The sequence below is a fragment of the Dasypus novemcinctus genome, chromosome 9 (genome assembly GCF_030445035.2).
Source record: "Dasypus novemcinctus isolate mDasNov1 chromosome 9, mDasNov1.1.hap2, whole genome shotgun sequence".
NCBI lineage: Eukaryota > Metazoa > Chordata > Mammalia > Cingulata > Dasypodidae > Dasypus > Dasypus novemcinctus.
The window spans coordinates 5,905,924-5,926,810 of record NC_080681.1 but is presented as its reverse complement, the minus strand read 5'-3'; the positions used below and the strand labels follow the sequence as shown (position 1 = coordinate 5,926,810).

At 44.0% G+C, this 20,887-nt stretch overlaps 1 protein-coding gene across 1 annotated transcript in view; it reads right to left on the bottom strand.

Annotated features, from left to right (window-relative positions):
- Nucleotides 1–20,887, bottom strand: part of VTCN1 (V-set domain containing T cell activation inhibitor 1) — an 80,704-nt gene that overhangs the window by 24,450 nt on the left and 35,367 nt on the right. Inside the window, exon 2 of the mRNA XM_004456598.5 lies at nucleotides 5,611–5,675. Within this exon, the coding sequence (XP_004456655.1) occupies nucleotides 5,611–5,675 (65 nt within the window). The remainder of the gene's footprint in view (nucleotides 1–5,610; nucleotides 5,676–20,887) is intronic.

Below are 20,887 nucleotides of genomic sequence, written 5' to 3'. Positions count from 1 at the left end.
TGTAGTTTTCTGTCTTTTTAATAGTAGCCATTCTAATAGGTGTGAAATGATATCTCATTGTAGCCTTGATTTGCATTTCCCTAATTGCTAGTGATGTTGAAAAATTTTATGTGTTTTTTTGCCATTTGTATTTCTTCTTTGGACAAATATCTATTCAAATCTTTTGTCCACTTTTCAATCAGGTCGTTTGTCTTTTAATTGTTAAGTTGTAGCATCTCTTTATATAATACATCAAGGATATTAAACCCTTTTTGTATATGTGATTTCCAAATATTTTCTCCCTTTGAGTTGGCTGCCTTTTCACCTTTTTAACAAAGTCCTTTGAGGTGCAAAAGTGTTTAATTTTGAGGAGGTCCCATTTATCTATTTTTTTCTTTTGTTGCTTGTGCTTTGGGTATAAGATCCAAGAAACCACCACCTACCACAAGATATTTAAAAAGTTTCCCTGCAGTAATTTTATGGTTCTGGCATTTATATATTTAGGTCTTTGATCCATTTTGAGTTGATTCTTGTGTAGGGAGTGAGATAGGGGTCCTCTTTCATTCTTTTGGCTATGGATCTCTAGTTCACCCAGCACTATTTGTTGAAGAGACTGTTTTGTCCTGTTAACATGGACTTGGTAGGTTTGTCAAAAGCCAGTTGGCTGCAGGGGAAAGGATTTATCTCTGGATTCTCAATTCTATTCCACTGATCAATGTGTCTATCTTTATGCCAATAAATGCCAGGCAATGTCAGGCAGTGAAAGTCCCCCCACATTGCTCTTCTTTTTAAGAAAGCTTTTGGCTATTCAGATGCACTTTCCCTTCCAAATAAAAATGGTAATTGCCTTTTCTATTTCTATGAAGTGTGCTGTTGAAATTTGGATTCGTATTGCTTTGAATCTATAAATCAGTTTGGGTGGGGTTGATAGCTTCATGATATTTTGTTTTCCAGTCCATGAACATGGAATGTCTTTCCATTTGTTTAGGTCTTCATTGATTTCTTTTAGCACTTTTTTTGTAGTTTTCTGAATATAGGTCCTGTATTTCTTTGATTAAATTGATCCCCCAAAATTGAGTCTTTTTGTTGCTATTGTTAATGGAAATTTCCCCCAATTTCCCTTGCAGCTTGTTCAATACTAGTGTATATAAACATTACTGATTTTCGCCTGTTGATCTTGTATCCTGCCACTTTCCTGCACTTGTTTGTTAGCTCAAGTAGCTTTGTCATAGACATTTCAGAACTTTCTAAATATAGGATGATGTCATCTGTAAACAGTGAGTGTTTTACTTCTTCTTTTCCTCTTTAAAAAAACAATTTCTCATTTAATTCTCACAATGACCCTACATGTTTCACCAGTGAGGAAACTGATTCTGGAAAGTGAAGTGGCATTCTAAAGGACAAACAGTTAGTGCCAGGCCTGAGACTGGAACTTCAGAGTCTGATTCCAAAGCTCTTCCACCCTGAGTTGTTCAAAGTCACCCAGCGAGTGAGTGATAGCACAGGTGTGGGCTAAGTATATTCAGGGGTCTTTCCAGCGCTTCTCCTTCCTTCCCACAGGGCCATCCAAGAAGGCTGTCCTATAGTCAGGGGTTATGCATTTGTGTTTTATGGGGCCCATGTTAAGTAGGATGGCTATGAGGATGTGACATAGAAGGACTCGTGAGAGTTAAAAGAAATTGAATTTTTGCCTGTATTTGGGAATGGTTTGAAGGCTTTGAAAGCTGTAGTGTCAGGCATAATGCCTGCAAGGCAAACCAGAAGACACCCTTCTTGCACCATGCTTTACATGAGTGCTCTAATGAGTGCAGGGTGGTGGATGGGAGTGTGGGTTCTGGAAGCAAACGATCAGCTCTTGACATATGCCCGCTATATCCACCTGCTGCTGTGTGTGATCCTAGATAACTTTCTTACCTGAAAATGAACACAGTACTATTATCTACCTCCTTTGTTGTTGTGAAGGGTAAATCAAATAATGCATACTAATCAAATAATGTATATAAAGTTAGTACAGTGAGGTGCACTCAAAAAGGATTCAAAGGTTGTTACTTATCATCATCATCATAATCAACTTAGACCTCTTTGCTTAATCTTACTGTCTTGTAAACCAAGTAACATTTTATTGAATCTATTTTAAGTGTAATAATATAATGCTCTCTGGTAAGAGTTTCAGTCCTTCTAATAGAGGCATCTAAAAAGGATTAAATTAATAAATATTCCATTATATCAAAAATAACCAGCTTCCACCTTAGGAAATAGGAAAGAGGCAGAAAACCTCTTCATTATTCTTAGTAGGGCTTTAATATTATGGTGGTACATTACTGGATTACATAGACCATGTATTTTATCTATTTACTCATTTATCCATGCATCCATCTACTTGTTCATCCCAAAAGTACTTAAGGAGCACCCCCAGTGTTCACAAAACGGAGCTCAGTCCTTGAGGTTGCTCTAACTGGAACAGGAAAGGGTATAAGCAGCAAAGCTGTTGACTGCCACAGTTAATCTGTTTCAAAATGAAAATTCTTGCTAGGATAGTCAAGCCACTGGGAACCAAAAGATAAACAACTCTATAAGGCAGGGGTTCTTAACCTTTTTTGCTCCATGGAACCCTTTACCAGTCAAGTAAAAACCATGGACCCCTTCTCAGAACCTAATAGCAGATAGTTTTTTGACACTCAGCATTGACATGCCTTTAAATTTTAGGATTATTAAAAATTATGCTTTACAACTTTCCCATAATTTCAATACTCAATAACTTAACACAGTTCAACATCTGCTCAAATGGTCATTTTTGGCAAACATTTAGAAATTCAAGTTTCCCCACGGCATCATAAAACCATCTCTGCCATCCTCACCAACCTTTTGGCAGGAAGGTATCCACTGCACTCAGAACATACTACACCAAAATAAAAATCATGCTAAGCCCACACTCTACTGTGTATTCTTTAATAAATAGATCATAACTGCACCTACACGTTCCCACAAGAATGTTTTTTTAAAATTTTCAATTCAAGCTCTGTGGACCCCTGGTTAAGAGCCCCTGCTCTAAGGGCGCTGATGCCACGCTGCTTAGCCCCAGGCCCCAGAAGGCTTAGCCACCAGGATTCAGAGTGAAGGGTTCCAGTTCAGGGTGGTGTCTTAGATCAGCTAGCGTAAGTTAGGCCTGAGGAAGAGCTACACCTCGGCGAGGAAGGCACCAACATGTATCTTAGCATCAATATCCTTAAAAGTTATTCCAAAAGAATTGCCTTACCAGTGACTATCGTTGGCTTCCTTTTAAGGAATATATAAATACATGCGATTGGTCATGTAAATGAAAGTTTGTTCTGAAGTACACACATATAATAAGCAGGCGTCAAAGCTGCACAGCCTGAAGAACCGCTTCGCCCACGCCAAGCAACAGACCTTGACCTGCGCCCCTCAGAGTCCCCTCACGTCCCCTCCTTTCCCCCCGGAGAACGACCACTGTTCTGCCTTCTAGCAGCAGAGACGCACTGCTTGTTTTTGAGTTTTCTATATGTGGAATATGCAGTATGTGCTCTTTGTGTCTGGCTCTGTCACTCAACATTGTTTCTCATATGAAAATGTGCTCAGTTGCCTCAGTCATCGGGAAATAAAAATTAAAATCACAAGAGTCCACAGTATTCAGTGCTGGGGAGGACATCGAGTACTGTATTGCTCATACACTGGTTTTCTTTTTGGAGGCACCAGGGATTGAACCCAGGACCTCGTACCTGGGAAGCAGGTGCTCAGCCACTGAGCTACACCCTCTCCTTCATAAACCTTTGGTGAATCACTTTGGAAAACTGAGGAGCAGTACCTATGAAAAACTATGTATTGGCTTTTGGACATACTCTTTGGTGCGGTGCTTGTTTTAAGATAGTAGAAAAAGAATTAAAGACAGCAAAATAAAGTAGGAAGAGGGACATTAATAAAGATGAAAGGCAGATAAAGCATAAATAAAACCAAACGTTATTTATTTGAAAACTACCACAAAGCTAATAATACCTTGTAAACCAGGTTTAAGAAGGGGAGAGTGGTTGTGGAGAGGCAAAGTGCCAAAGATTAGGAGGAAAAGAGACAACACACACAAGAAAGAAAAAGAGTTATAAAAGAATATTTGCATGAAGCAGACTAGGGAATTGAGAAACAGATGCAAACACATTGGGTCCTTGATTTATGATGGACAAAGATGGCCGTGGAGAGAAGTGGGTAAGGACAATCTTCTCAATAAATGGGGCTGGGTCAGCTGGGTATTTACATGTAAAAAAGAAATCCTTGACTCCTATCTCGCACCACGCACAAAATTAATTCTAGATGGTTTGTAGATGTAAGTGTGAAAAATAAAATGATAAAGCTCCTAGAAAATCGCATAGGAGAAAATCTTCATGGCCTTAGGAATGGCAAAGACTTCTTAAGCAGGTTACGTAAAGCTTTAAGTATAAAGGAAAAGACTGATAAATTGAACAGTATTAAGAAGTGCTCTTCAAAAGACATCATTAAGAGAGTAAAAATGCAATGGGGTAGAAGATATTTTGCAATATATATAACTAATTTCACATCCAAAATATATAAAGTACTCCTACAGATCAAAAAGAAAAAGGCAGACAATCCAAAGGAAAAATGAGCAAATGACAAAAAATAAATTTCTGATGATAAAAGAGAGGAAATACGCTAATCTCTATTCTAGGCAAACACACCTACAGCTAATTCCTAAGTTTAGGCCTGGTGAGCATCAGCTAGTGAGAGCATACCCACACTGGAAGAGAGTGACAGAAAAGCAGCCAAAAGTTTCTTGGATTCTGAAACTATAAAAACTAAAGTTATGAAGTGACAGCTTCATAGACTAAGTTAAAATAAATGTATTGGCCTGAGTCAGGCGGTTTACAGGAAATAGAGCAAACACCTTGCCTCAGAGAAAACAGCTGCTGGCCTAACTCACTCAGTCATAACTAAAGTGGCATCAATAATAGATGCTTCAGAGAAATGACCTCCAGGGTAAAGAGATGAAGATCCCTGCAACTAACATCAGTTAGCCACATTCAAAAGCTAACCATCCATGCCACATCGGCATCTGTTTCCTACATGGTACGGCAGTGCTGGCCAGTTTTCCCTTTACCCAAGGCCCCTGTGTGTGAAGACTTGAGATCCTTAAAGACTTCAGTGGAAGCCCTGATAGAATGGCTCAGCTGCCACGTTCCCAGAATGACATCTTCAGCACCGACTTGGGTAGAGAACCCTGGGATGAACATCCATTCGACCCCTTCAACTCCCCAGTGATGTGGGCACTGTCTTCCCACTCGGTAAGCCAGGACACTGTGGCCCAGTCACGCAGCTGGTAAGGGGCAGAACGGATTAGGAGCTGTCTCCGGAAAGGACGACTATGAGGAGAACAGTTAGTAAGGAGAAGAACCAGTGTTCTCCTCCGAAAGTCTTCTGTCTCCTGACCTTGTGCTTACTCCACGCTCCCGCGCTGAGGAACTGGGAGCTTGAAGTGAAGGGTGACTGGATGGTGGTAATGCAAGAAATCCCCCGCCTGGTTAATTTTATGTTATGTGAACTTCACCTCAACTAACAAGGAATGAATGAAGGAAAGAGGAAGAAAGAAAGAAAAAAGAAATCACATACCTGAAATACCAAAGCCAATGATGAGTGCAATGGCTCCAGCCAGAATAATTATGATGCTAATAATGCTATGGAAAGAGAGATAAAGAAACAGGAAATTACTTCTTCATTCCATCTTGACATGCTCTTTTGTGATCTGGTTCTATATAACAAATGCTACATTGGGCATCTCAAAAAAAATTTATTTTTTCTTTTTGACATAAGCCCTTCCCCCAAAATAGGAACCTTAGAATGGAATCCCAGCTCTTCCATCCACATCTCCTGGGGGTACTGGAGATACCCTCTGATTGTGTGTTACTTTATTTCCTATTTCCAGATCAGGGAAGACCATATACAGTCCATTGCGGTGAGACTCATGCTGACATCTCTGAATTGCCAGGTGCCATTTGAGGGGCACCTGTTCCATACTCAGCCTGCCCTGGCATTGCTGTCCATCCCTCGGTATCACCTGTCTACCCATCTTGTTTTCCTCAATAGGCTTTAAACTCTACGAAGCACAGTGGGAAATTTAGAAAATGCAAATAAGCAAAAATAGGACAATACAACAACTGTAATTCCATCATCAGACACAACCACTGTTAACTTCTTCACATGCATCCTGCCAATTTTTAATTAATAAATTGGCAGGTGACATTTAGGGGATTAAATAAACAGATAGGAACATTGCTTACATTAGCTGCATGCTAGAAATACATGCAAGGCTTGGCCTAAGCTCCATACGTGGATTGTATCATTTATCCTTTCCATAACCTTACACCTTTATCATCCTAACAACCTTTATCATCATCATCTCCATTTTACAGGTTAGGAAGCAGGCAGGGAGGCTGTCACTGCCCCGCAGTCACTACAGTAGGTAAGTGGCAGAACTGGGGTTAGGAGCTGTCTCCAGAATCTGCACTGGACTTCTTCCCTCCACCGCCTCCCCAGGTGGGGACTCCCCTCCCCTCTGCCCAGGGGAGCCCCTGCTCCCTGGGAGGACTGATGGGAGGGCTCAGGCAGAGCCCACGCGCTGGCAAGGCGGTTCCCGGGAAGCCTGCCGCTGCTGCTCCGAGCTCACCCCATCGCATCGCGCAGCTGGCCTCACCACCCTCTCTCACCGCCGAGGACCCACACGCTCCCCACGCCCACACTGATGTCACTCCACCGGCAGGACGCAAGGAACGCACTGCGAGGCCAGGAACCATGCTGTAGAGAGAAAAGGGAAGCACGGGGCACTTGACTTTCTGCCCTGAGTAGTCTCACTGTACCAACGCCTCTTGGCTCAGGGATGGGCCCCCAGAGAGAAACAACAGACTTACAAAGGGGCAGTTTGAGTAGAAGTTCCCCTGGAGGTCAAGTTCTCCAAAGGTGCCCCCACGGAGGCGGCCAGGAAAGCTTTTAACACAGCCCGCTGAACTGATTCCAGAGGAGGTGACCTTTGACGTTCCCCCTCGGTGTGTGCTTCTGGTCCAGGGTGAGGACAGCCGGACAAACTGACAGGCGCAGGTGTAGTCTGGCTCTCTGACTGCTCTGTTGGTTGTGACCTAGGATTCTCACTCACCTCTGGTCAATTATTTCACCTCTCTGAGACTCCATTCCTTTAACTGTAAAATGCCAACAAGAGTAATTCCTTGGGAAACGGACTTTGGCCCAGTGGTTAGGGCGCCCGTCTACCATATGGGAGGTCCGCGGTTCAAGCCCCGGGCCTCCTTGACCCGTGTGGAGCTGGCCCATGTGCAGTGCTGATGCGCGCAAGGAGTGCGGTGCCACGCAGGGGTGTCCCCCACGTAGGGGAGCCCCACGCGCAAGGAGTGCGCCCGTGAGGAAAAGCCGCCCGGCGTGAAAAGAAAGAGCAGCCTGCCCAGGAATGGCGCCGCCCACACTTCCCGTGCCGCTGACGACAACAGAAGCGGACAAAGAAACAAGACGCAGCAAAGAGACACCAAGAACAGACAACCAGGGGAGGGGGGGAAATTAAATAAATAAATAAATCTTTAAAAAAAAAAAAAAAAGAGTAATTCCTGCTTTACCTGCTATAAAGGGATGTTTTAGGACTAAGTTAGAAAATGAATGTGGCAGAATTCCTAAAGGGCTATTCCTGTATATAAATAAGACATTTTAATTTTATTTATTTATTATAATAATTTTTATTATAAATAAGTTTACCTATATCAATTTCCTGTAAGTTCATTATTTAAAACTATGACTTAAACCTGGAGAATAATCCAACTAATAATAATAAAAATATCATAGTATTTTGGTCCGCCGAAAGCACCGTGTACCAGGCTTGGTGCGGAGTGCTCGGCATGTGTCAGCTCAGTTGCCCTGATCGCCAAGTCCTGCTCGTAGCTCGTGGGTTTCTCTCAGATCCCTCCGTTTCTTTCTGCCTCCACTGGCCCTGGTCACTGTCGTACCCACCAGTATTACTACCATATTCTCCTGACAGTTATTGCTGCCTCCAGTCTGGACCTCTCTAATCCATTCTTTCTACTTACAGAATCAGTGGTGACTTCAGAATACCCGTAGAAGAGGCGCTCAGGGGCAGCACCTGGTTGAAAGTGGGGGCCGGGGACCCCGGGAAGCAGGACTGCCTCGTGGTTGCAGGCCTGGCTTCCAGACCTCACAGAGTTGTCCCTCGACACCACCACACACTGGCCGTGTGACCTCAAGCTTGCTTTCCTTGTGAACATTACATGAGATAACACATTGGAAAAATTCACTTGGGACAGTGCCTGGCACATGGGAAGCTTCAAGAAATACCAGCCATCCTCCTCGTTTTTCAGCAACAGCTATATAACAAGCACATGTTTCTAACTGAGCATATGTGCTTCCTTGGGGGCACTGAAGGAAATCATTGTGGGGTAGCTATTGGTAAGAATGATTACAAAATTGATCATAATTGACAAAATGATATAAAAATCACCGTCATCATCATAAGGTGGATTGGGGGAAAATAGACCAAGTGCAAGATACTTGAGTTCATAACAACATTTTGAGGATGCTCTTTCATCATTAGTTAAAAATGTTTCACGATTCTGCAAGGTATTGGTGATGGGGTGAGGTGTGAGTGCCCTGTGTGACATTTCGTGTGTTTGTTTTGTCAGTTCACAACCAGTTCTATGCACTTATTGTTGATGGATGTCTATGTGAGAGTGATAGACTTCAATACGTTAAAATAGATAAATACATAAAAGAGCACGGCCACGTCTCTCCCAACAAAAGTCCAAACTGGCCTTTCCCCAAGGGCCTTGTCTCCAGCCTTCCCTCTCCCCACACTGCCCCTTGGGCCGTGCCCCCAGCCCCTGTGAGCCAGGCCCATCCCCCACGGCCACAGGCCTCCCCATCTGCACCACCTAGCCCCAGAAACGAGAGGCTGGACAGAAAAGACGCTGAGTAGATATGTGGACGCTGGTCAGAGGGAAGGGGCCAGTGCAGGCCGTGCTTTTCAGTCAGAGCCACTGAGAGCACCCCACCACCCCCAGACCCACAAGGGACCCTGCTGAGGAAGCAGAACCCTGCCGTCTGTCAGCGGTCTCCTGTCCACGCAGGAGTCACCTGAGCCTTGTTCTGAACTGCGACTGTATTGCCTTGGGAAGCAGCTCACCTCCAGAGCCTCGGCAGGAGAAAAGGAGCTCTCAGAGCAACCCAGCTAAGGAATTCCTGTCTGCTGGGTATCAGTTTTTAAAAAAGATGAATAAAATATTTCAAGCTGTGCTTACATTGCTTTCTGGTCTTTTATTCCACCCAGATGAACATCCAATAACTGTGCTCCAGGAAGTTTTCAATGCAAACACATCCATTCCAACCAACGTTGGAATTCATGGTGCACTTTCGTTAGACACGCTTTACAAAAGGGCCCAGGTACAGATGAACTCCTTTGGAAAATTTGTTCAATTAGCAAACATTCCTAAGCGCTTACTATTTGAAAGACATTGGGTCAGGCAATATGGAAGAAATACCAAGATGAAGTAAACCAAGGCCCTGCCGTCAAGGAACTTGCATCAGTAATACTACAAGGCAGAACGCGGTCAGGGCCTCAGGAAAGAGGAACAAATTCGTGTGGGAATTCTAGGGAGGCAGCAAGTATTTGAATCTGGGGGTAATAGGAAGATCAAAGTGCATTTATGGACAAATTTCAAAGAAAGTGCAAAGACTTTCTTAAGGAATATATTTAGCTCCTCCATGCTGCTACACATTCTCCCTCGAAAGGAACAGATACTTGTTTCTACTGCACTGGACTGGGTCTGGATCTCAGCTTCCCATGTTAGCAGCTGGAGCCTTCCAGCTGAGGAACCAGCTCCCCGGCCTCAGGCTCTGGCAAACTATTCGCCTTGCCTGAGAATGGCAAAGTCTCTGCTTAGCCTTTCTCGGTTCCTTTACATGCCTTTGCTTCAGCTGCTGCTACCTTCTGCAGCATTTGAGAGAAATTACGCATTCCTGCTAACACATGTACATGTGTTCCAGAAAATCCTCACATTCTGCAAAATTCCACAAATTTTAACTCAAAATCTATGCAAGGTTGTATCTTGCAAGGTACAATATTGGTACCTTGGAAGATAATTTGGCCAATCAAGGAAAATGGTTCAGGGAGTATTACAAGTGTACAAAGGGAGCAGATGTGGCTCAAGCAGTTGAGCACCTGCTTCCCACATGGCAGGTCCCAGGTTTGGTCCCCGGGAACTCCTAAAAACAAAAGCAACAATCAAACAGATGAAAAAAATCAACTCATTGGAGCCAAGGTGGCTGAATGGTTGAGCGCTGGCTTCCCACAAACTAGGTCCCAGGTTCAATCTACAGCTTTGGTACCTCAAAGAAAAAAAAAAGAAAAAAAATTCACAGAAATAATAGAGTGTAAACTCTGGCTTGTGGGTGCTGTGAACCAGTGGAGTTCCTGTGGAAGTGGGCACAGGAAGAAGAGAGGTATAATCTGTCTGTGTACAAGGCTTCTCTGTGGCAGGGAACCCCAAGTATAGGTGTTCATTTAAATTTTTAAAAATAGTGCTGAAAGCCAGAGAACTCTTCCCCCCGCTGAAGCTGTCATTCTACTCTGCTATTTCAAACCCCCTTGCCTAAGAAAAAATGCATATGTACACAACTGCCATGTATAACTGTCATCATTCCCCTATTTTCCAACCACATATGAGCTAATTGGTGCTATAGAAACACATACTGTAGCAGACAGTTGGTATTATACATCAAGAAATAAACTAAACAAAAACATTTTTAAAAATTTAACAAAAGAAAGAAAAAAAAAGAAAGAAACTAAGGTAGAGATATCTCAGGGCAAACTTTCATTGTGTCAGAGGGCCATGAAACAATTAGCTAATCCTTACTGGGCATGATCGCAGGGCCCAATGCTAAACATATAGTACCTCGCTCAACCCTTACAACAATCCTATGAGGTAACACTATTACTTTTTTTTTTAAGGAGGCCCCAGAGATTGAACCCAGGACCTCGTATATGTGCAGCAGGTGCTCAACCACCGAGCTACACCCACTCCCCAACACTATTACTTTTTACGCGTGGAACAACTGAGGCTTACACAGGTCCAGTAACTGAGCCAGCTCGCACAGCGAGAAGGCAGGAGAGCCAGGTTCAAGCCCGCACTCGGACCCGGACGCCCTCCACAGATCAAGTTCCACAGCAGGAGGCCAGGGACTCAGGAGGCCTCCCATCCCTGCCCTGCAGGCCTCCGGCAGTTCCCTTCCTGCAAACCAGGGCTTCCTGGCGCTGGCCCAGGCTGCAGAGCTCACCCAGTCCCGAGAACAGAAAACAGGCTTTGTTCACTCAAGCATTAAGGGTTTCTTTGTTCTCAAGTTTCTGCCTCCTCAGACACTGACAAAACTGAGAGACGCTACATTCTTTATAGATCAGCAACTTAGCTCTGCTTATATAATTAACAAGGGTTTAAAACTCTGAAAACTAGATTAAGTTAGCAAATTGGTGATTAATCTGAATAAATTCTACTTTTAAATTAAAGATACCAAGTAGAAGAGTTGAGTAAATAGAGTTCCAAAACACGTTTTGCTGTATTCATAAACCAACAGAGTGACTAGATTTATAGAGAATGCTAAAATTAAAGGCATCTATTTCAGCCTATCCAAAAAGTTGCTCTCCCTTTTCTTCTCATAAAATGGGAAAGGAATTAAAAACAAAACAGAAACGCCAGGTAGAACAGGGCATTGAGCTTCAGGGTAAAATTATTTAATCATTTTCTAGATATTGGTTAGCACAGGTTTCGGGTTTCTGAGAAGCTGAGACTGGCGCCTGTTCTTTTTTTTCCCTAAAGAATCCAGAGTCAGCGTAAGTTTCCTGATCACACGCCTCCCCTTTGCCTCCTTATTCTGGTAAAGTCATGGAGAACTCTGACCCAGGAAACTGACAGCACGAGCCAAGAGTGGGAAGTGGAGGGTCGGGTGGAGAGTGGCCGAGGGGAGGCCTAAGAGGAGCTGGAGGAGTGCGTGTGGGAGCGAGAGGGCACCCCTGCTGGGCAGCCCCGTCCGTCCACTCTGCGTTAACGCCAGAGGGCAGTCAGGCTTTGCTTGGTAGAGGGTTTCGAGGAAATCACACAGAAAGACAAGGATAGAGTGATAGCAGACGGAGGCGTCCTCCCTTCTTTCTGGCTGCCTCCAAGAATCAGGCACAGGATGAGGCGGGCTGCTTTAGAGAATGAGCTGAGGAATCTGGGACCTGGCAGAAACCACAGCTGTGAAACACGGGGCCACGGAACCCCCTGGAGCCTGCCTGCGGGAAAGACGCGCCTGGCGAGAATCCGCCATTTGGATGGGATTTCATCCCGGATCAAGGAAAAGCCCCCCTCCCCAGTCTCAAGGGGCCTTGTCATTGGCCCTGGGGGGAGATTGACAGGTGGGGTAACCAATCAAAACAGCAAACAGCTGGGACCCCTCCCCCAAATATTAACAAGGGGAGGAGTCATTAATGGTTTGAAAACAAGCACACAGGTAAAATGGTCCCTGTATTTCTGCTTGGACCAGCCCCCTAGTATACCTCGGTACCTATAATCTGTTATTTTCTCCTCTTCTCTCATTTCCTTAATAAACTACTGGCCTATCTAAACCTGCATGTTCTTAAATTCTTTTATGTAACACAGCAATTACCTAGAGGAACCAAGCAGCAGTTCGGTGGGCTCTTGCAAAGCACAGTCCAGCATTGCATCGCGCCTGTGTCCCAGTGCCACCGGGCTGGGAGACCTGGTCAGCACATAGACATTACCTTGCATGCCAACTTCTTTTGAAAGACTGGTAGCGGCAGCCCAGAACACTGTTGGGAAAGATTCCGAAGCTGCCTCCGGGCTCAACAGAAAAGAGTGCCATCCTGATGAGTGATTTCCAAGTACGCATGAGGGCCTGTGTTTGCCATCCCTCAGTTAGCAGGGGCACACGAAAAGGGATCTTAACTGACTGCTAACTGAGGGAAAACGACCAGAATCTTAGGCTAATTTGACAGAAATACAATGGCAGTATCATGGTAGTGTTAGCTGACGCTCCTGTACGCGCCAAGCTTTATGAGGTCAGTGATAAGCTTCATCTAGGGAGCGTTCCTCAGCCTCAGCACTGGTGACTCTATGGGCCGCATAATTCTTTGTTCAGGGCCATGTGCCGTCCCCTTTAGGCTGTTGAGCAGCTTCCCCGGCCTCTATCCGCTAGATGCCCCTGTGTGACAACCAGAAGTGTCTCCAGGCGTGTCACACTGACTGAGAATCACTGGTCTAGGGGAAGTGGGACCAGGGTGGTTACAGGATTAGAATAAACTTTTTTTTTTAGGTCCCAGGCAGAGATTGAACCGAGGACCTGGTATGTGGGAAGTTGGTGCTCAACCACTGAGCCACCCGGGGTCCCCCATGAGAGTTTTTTTCATTTGTTTGTTTTACTTATTAGGAGATACTGGGGATTGAACCTAGACCTCGTACATGAGAAGCGCAACCACTGACCTACATCTGCTCCTCAAGAAGACACATATTTTAAAGAGGAGTTGGAGGAACTGAGGTGGCCTAATTTAAAGAAGACTAAATGTGGTGATCATCTCAATATTTGAAAGGTGTCCTGTAGCCCTCTTCTCCATTACTTTGGGAGAAAAAAAAAGGCCAGTGGGTGAAAGTTCTACAAGGCCAGATTTAGATTCTGTAGAAGAGAAAATTTCCAACAGAGCTCTCTGGAATGGGTCCTCTGGGATTGCAGAGCTCTCCATCACTGGACATGTGTGCGAGCAGGAGCTGGGATTCAACTCAGGGAAAAGTGGGTAAGGAAGGGTTTCTAGCACAAGCTAAGGGCTGGCACCCCTTTGAAAATCCCTTTAAAATATTGTTATATGCTTCTGTCACTTGCTATTGCCTGAGATGTGATCTGGCCTTGACCTGACCACAATTGCGTGGCAAGGCCTCCTAAGACCTTGGCTACCATAACAATGATAGCCAATATTTACTGAGCCCTTGCTTCGTTTACCTCATTTAATCCCCACAAGAACCCGATGAAGTAGGTACTATTGTATTTGTTTTTCAAATGGGGAAACTGAGGCCTAAGGTTAATTAATGCCTCTAAGGACTCACCCCCAAGAAGTCAGAACAGAATCGGACTAAGTTCTGAGACGCCATTGTCCCTGGCCTTATTGTACTGTCTTTTACATAGACCCAAAGTTCTACAGATGCCAGGGTTCCAGTCAGTGGCCAGGCTCCTGTGTTGTATTGAACAGTTGAATCAGTGGAAGGACAGTTTGCACAGGTTTACACAAATGGGAAATTCATCCCCCTCAACAGGAATCTCCTGTCTGTGGCTCTGGAAGGAACATGGGAAGGGAAGCCTCAGGTGGAAAATTACAGTATGCTAATAGATGGATTCCTTTCCCTAAACAATATTTGAGCTTGCAGCAAGGCCATTCTGTTTTATTCTTAAGCCCTTCTATTTATAACTGGCCCCCTGATTGCCCATGAAACACAAATTAGCATTTCATCATCCTTGTGCACACTGCTTTCCGGGGGCACAACCAGAGCAAGACAAGGTTGATTACAAGACCTTTTTCTAATCGTTCCTGTATTTCCCATTCCTCCTTGCTCTCACTGCAGAGAATTTCCAGAAGATTCTTTCAGCAGTATAACTGGTCCTATTGTGTCAGATAACAAACACACTTCAAACCTTTTATGACCCTCCCACAAAGCATCTGGCGGGTTCAGAAAGCCCAATAAGCAGCCTCATTGTGAAGTCTTCCAAAGTGGAGTTCAGGAGATTTCCGGGGGTGCTCACAGCACCTAGAGGGAGGCTTAGCTCCTAATAATCACTTCCTTTCCTGGGTAGCATCTGTGGTCCTGGCTTCCCTTCTATTCCATACTGGCCTCCTCCTCACCTTGTCCACTGTTACCTTGCAATCCTCCCGCCCCTCTCTGCCTCCCCACTTCCCACCCAGCAATCGAGAAAGACCGCAGCACTGCCCAGAGACACCCCGATCATTCCATCATTTCTGAAATGGGTGAAACCAGGAGGAGGTGCTGCAATTGCTCTCCCTTTATCAACGCCACAGAGAACTTATCATTCTTTTCCTAATTGAAAGCTTGATGGGATCTGGGCTCTGTCTACAGGCTTGTATAATTGAGAAATGCTGCAATTCATCTTCTACTGCAGCTAGATTAAACATTTTCCACACTGGGTTGTCATGAGGGTCCAAAGAAACAAACTGTGCTTAGTAAAGTGTAAATGGCTATTATTTTTAAATTATACATGTTAATTCTTAAATTCTTATCTTTACCCCTTCTCCCCATCCCCAAATTTAAGTGACTTCTTTTGTTTTTGTTTTAACTTTATTTTGTACATTTAATAATTGAAAATATAAACAATAATTAACAAATAAAAAGAAAATACAGTTTAATAAAAACATACATTTCTCAATGAAATGTACTGGATACACATATATTTTTTTTTCTTGAATCATACAATATGTTACACAATATATTTGGTTCATAGTAATGCACTCATACAGTATCAAGTGACTTCTGATTGCTTACACAAAAGGCCGAGAATTTAAGAACTTTCCTAAAATGCCCCAAACTATTTTTCTAACCTTTCTCCCCTTTGGAGCCCTGCATTCTCATCAAGATCTGTCCTAGTCCCCTCTTCTCCTCCGCCTGTGATGAAAGTGGACCCCATCCAAGCCCAGCTCAGATTCGACTTCCCTGATAACTTCCAGGAAGGCCCAGGCCAGGGCACGCTCTCTCCTCACTTTCCTTAATGGGCTTAAGGGAGGCGACAGTGAGGCGAACCCCTGTGAAAGGAGGCCCTGGGTTTAGGCCAGGTGCTGGGAGGGCAGGAGCTGGACCTAGAGGGCCTGGCGGGAAAGGGCGAGCAGGCTCCCTCCAGGGAGAGCGTTTCCATTTAGCACGTTCTTGGCTTCAGTCATTCAGACCTGGGCCTCAGGCAGATGGATGGCCTGCCAGAGAGTGATCTATAATCGCTATAACTTACACTGCTTTGGCTTTTCATTCCTTTGCTTGCCTTCAGGAAACCCCGGCCTGTCACTGAAGACCTTCTGAGAAGTACTTGGGCTGGTCCCCTCTCGGAAAGCCTGCTCCTGGGATCAGTTAGTTGTTTACCCATTAATAAAGCTGGAAACAAGTACATCGATCACCCCGGAGCTTCTCCCTGCCAAAGTGCTTAGACCCTCCTAGGCAGTCTGGTTTTTTTACATTCTGAAATGGAGGGCCGTGTAGGATTTTACGCTCCAAGGCCTTTGTCCTTCCCTCTCTTTATTTTTGTAATGCCAGAAAATCTTTCCAGTGAAGAGCAGACCACTGCATCCAGGAAATCTATTGCAGATATATTGTTCCTTCTTCCAAAAATTCCACAAGGGCCCAACAGCCTTGTATTTAGACCTGGACACTGTTCTGCAGGCGAGGCCAGGTAAAGCTTGTGAGAACTGAGGTATGGAAATCAGGCTGCCAGAGCCATCCTTCAAGGGTACATCCTCCCCAGCAAAACACTGGGGTTGCCCTGCCCACTGTGACAGCCTGCCTGCAGACACCTGGGAAGGTAGGGGCAGACACTACCTGTCCCAGGATTGACAGTCACCTTTTTTTTTTTTAAGGTTTATTTTATTTTTTTCTCCCCAACCCCTCATTGTTCGCATTCACTGTGTCTGTTTGTTGTGTGCTGGTCTTCTTTCCTTAGGAGGCACTGGGAACTGAACCCGGGGCCTCCCATGTGGGAGGGAGACATCTGATCACCTTAATTCCCACCTCCACTCCCTGCTTTGTTGTGTCTATCATTGTGTTTCCTTGCTGTGTATCTTGGTTATGTCACCTCTCCACATCATCTCATTGTGTCAGCTCACTATGCCAACCCATTTTTATCAGCTTGTTGTCTAGCTCATCCTCTCCAGGAGGCACTGGGAACTGAACCTACCTCCTATATGGTAGGTGGGAGCTCAGACACCTGAGCCACATCCGCTTCCCTGACAGTCATCTTTGAGTTCACCTGTCCCTCTGTAACAGATACAATGGAAGTTTCCTTGGTCTTCTTGTCAGGAATCTATATCCTGCTTCTCCTCTGGAGCAGGACTTGAATCCAGGTCCTCCCTGTGATTTCAGACTCTACTTATTCCTGCAGGCTCCTGCCTCTTCAGGACCTCTGGGAACCAAGCCTGACTCATTTACTCAGAATGTGCTTGGTCTGTTCCCTCTGGTCCAGCCTGACCTCAGGGCACTGATCTCGGCTTTCTCCTATAGATTCAGGGTTCTCTCATTCTCCCTCCTGATGCCATATGCCAAAAGGGCCTGTTGTGTCCTCCTGTCCTGGATCACCCTGACCCACTGCTAACCAGGGCCTGGCACCAACCCAGGGATTGGTTACAGGACTACTATGAAATGCAAGATTTCTATTTTATCTTCTGATGAAGACTTCTATGGCCTAACATATTTTTTAGTAAAAGCTGAAGACTAAAATACAAAGTATTGATTTGAGCATAAGAATTGGAGAATGCATACTAAATCTGAAAGTTCAAAAAGTCTGAACACAAATAGAAGCTCAAGAAGAAGTTACAAAGATAGTGGATATTTTATCCCATTCCTTGCCCCATTTCTGGTTCCCCACCTCCAATGTCTACCTCTTTTAAACTATTTTATTTCTCTAAATATGCCAGGTTGTCTTGCTTCTATGCATTTGATCATGGCATTTTTCCAGTTCTTGGAACATTGTTTGTCGAATAAATGCACCACCTTAGAGAATGCCCTCCTCACATAGCTATTAATTTATGTGTTTGCTTCCTCTACTGGATTTTAAGCTCTTTGAGAGACAGGAGTTTTCATTGTTGTATTTCCAAATCTTAGCGGAGTATCTAATGCACAATATTTAAAACCTGTTGAATTAATGTTATTTTGTTCTGGGTGAAGAGGAAAAATTCTCCTCTGAGACTTTGTAAATACAAACCAGTTATCATGCAGTTCTGAGGCCTGAATTCACACTGCCTTCAATCCCAAATAACACTGAACTGAAAATTAAGTCAAAGTTGTCTCTAATTGGTAAAGTTATAGTGCCTTATAGAAGTAAAAGCAACCATTCTCCGAAGGAATGAATTCTCAACCCAGGCCTCACAGAGCAAATAAAATAAAATTCCCCAAAGTGTGAGCTCATAATAAAAATCAAAAAGTATACAAGGAAAAAGGTAACATAAGCAAGAGTTGGTAGAAAAAACAAGAGGTAGATTTGGAACTAAAAGGACTTCAGCTATTGAGACCATTTGATGCAAAATATAAAATAAGGCTTTTCAATAAAATAAATGAACAGGGGAATGGAAAGTCTGACTAAGAACAAGAGATTAAAAGAACTGACTAGGGCAGTAGAGATTGGGGATCCGATACCTAATCTGTGCAGAATTTATAATACAAATACAAGGCTGTTCTTTCAGGATCTATAACAAAGGTATATCACTAGTACAGGGTGTTGATAGTGGGGTGATATATGGGTAAAAATGCACCTAAAACATACTTTGATGGGATATGAATGTGTTCATGTTGTTTTAGATATAATTTCTCAATGACAGAAGCCCCCAGTGCACCTAAACAAATTATTAAACTTCCAATCTGCAGAAGCCCTGCTACCTTCTCAAATAAAATGGCAAAAATCTCTGGAATATATAAACTGTGCCTAAGAAAAGAGAACAGGTCTATATACCAAATCCTCAATCTTAATGCTTGTATGTGTGAACCTTATTCCTGTAAAAATGAAATTTTGCCAATTAATGCCCAAGAGTTACCTCATGAAAACATCCTTGTTCTTCAAATGCAGCCTCTCTCTAAACCAAGCTCTGCAAATAACCTCACTATCTTCCCCACAACATGGGATACAACTCCCAGGGATGAGCCCCACTGGCACTGAGGGATTATTACCAAGCATTAATCAGCAATGCATTTGGGGAAAGACCTTGACCAAAAGGGGGGAAACTTAAAGAAAAAAGAGCTTTTATGGCTAAGAGATTTCAAAGTGAGTCAGGAGATCATTCCAGAGGTTACATTTATGCAAGTCTCGGACAGATTTCACTAACTGCCACAGTAAACAAAGCCTCAAACAAGAGTGCTCCTAAGAGCTCTTAAGACATCTGGACAAGGGCAGCACGGCACACAGCTTCATGAGATCAACACTTCATGGAAGCAGATTTGGCTCAATGGATAGAGCATCTGCCTACCACATGGAAGGTCCAAGGTTCAAACCCAGGGCTTCCTGACCCATGTGGTGAAGCTGGCCCATGCACAGTGCTGATGCGCACAAGGAGTGCCAAGTGCCATACAGGAGTGTCCCCTACGTACGGGAGCCCCATGCACAAGGAGTGCACCCCATAAAGAGAGCCGCCCCACATGAAAAAAGTGCAGCCTGCCCAGGAGTGGCACTGCACACACGGAGAGCTGATGCAGCAAGATGACACAACAAAAAGAGACACATTCACGGTGCTGCTGACAAGAATACAAGTGAACACAGAAGAACACACAGTGAATGGACACAGAGAGCAGACAACTGGAGGAGGGGGAAGGGGAGATAAATAAATAAAAAATAAATCTAAAAAAAAAAACCACCACTTCAGAGGACCTTATCTGGGAATATATGATAATTTATCTCCCTAATATAACATAGTCATATTAATTTCTTTTTGTTTTGTTTTCATCTTTTTTTAAAAATTCAAGTTAATAGATTACAAGGAATTTTACATTAAAAAACATAAAAAAACAGAAAACATAAGAGGTTCCCATATAACCTCCTCCCCCTCCCCCACCACATCATTTTTGTAAATTGTATTTTTTTGAAGATATATACATCACACACAAAAAATGTTACATTAAAAAATATAAGAGGTTCCTGTATACCCCCACCCCCCACCCCACTCCTCCCACACCAACAACCTCCCTCATCATTGCAGCACCCTCATCGCACTTGGTCAACACATTTTGAAGCACTGCTGCACCACATGGATCATAGTTTACCCTATAGTTCGCACTCTCCCCCAGTACATTCAGTGGGTTATGGCAGGATATATAAAGTCCAGCATCTGACCCTGCAGTATCATTAAGGACAAATCGAAATCCCAAAAATGCCCCTACATCACATCTCTTCTACCCTCTCTCTGCCCTCAGCAACTACTGTAGCCATTTTCTCCACCTTGATGCTAAAATTTCTTCAATTACTCATCACAATAGATTTGTAGTAGAATATCAGTAAGTCCACTCGAGTCCATATTTTGTTCCTCCATTCTGTGGACCCTGGGATGATGATGTCCTCTCCACCTCTAGATCAAGAGGGGCCTTAGATTCCAGATGGATGATGGATCCAATCCTCTGCTTACAGTTATAGGCACTCTTGATTCCCTGGTGTGGTGGTTGACCATCTTCACCTCCCTGTTAGCTGACCTGGGTAAGACCAATGAATTAGAGAGTCGGAGTTTCCACGAGTTATATTCATTTGTAATACCCCTAGTCATGATTCTTCTACTCCTTTTATTTGAAACTAAATTTTCAATGTACTGTTAAGTATATTTCTCAGAGACTTAACTCTTTGGACTTTCAAATGCCAGTTGATCCCTGAATCCCAGCAGAATAGTGGACAACTCCTACTCTCCAGTTCTTCAGGCTTTCCCTGGACAACCAACAAAATGATGATGATGGACAGGTCCCTGGTTTTTGGGATGGGATAATTCTTGTCCATTTACCCTGTGGTATCTGGATCCCCACTCAGCCTGGGCTACTGGAGTAGATGTTATCCCTGGTCCCTCCAGATTGGGGAATGAACACTTACAGGGGTAGGGGTGGCTGCA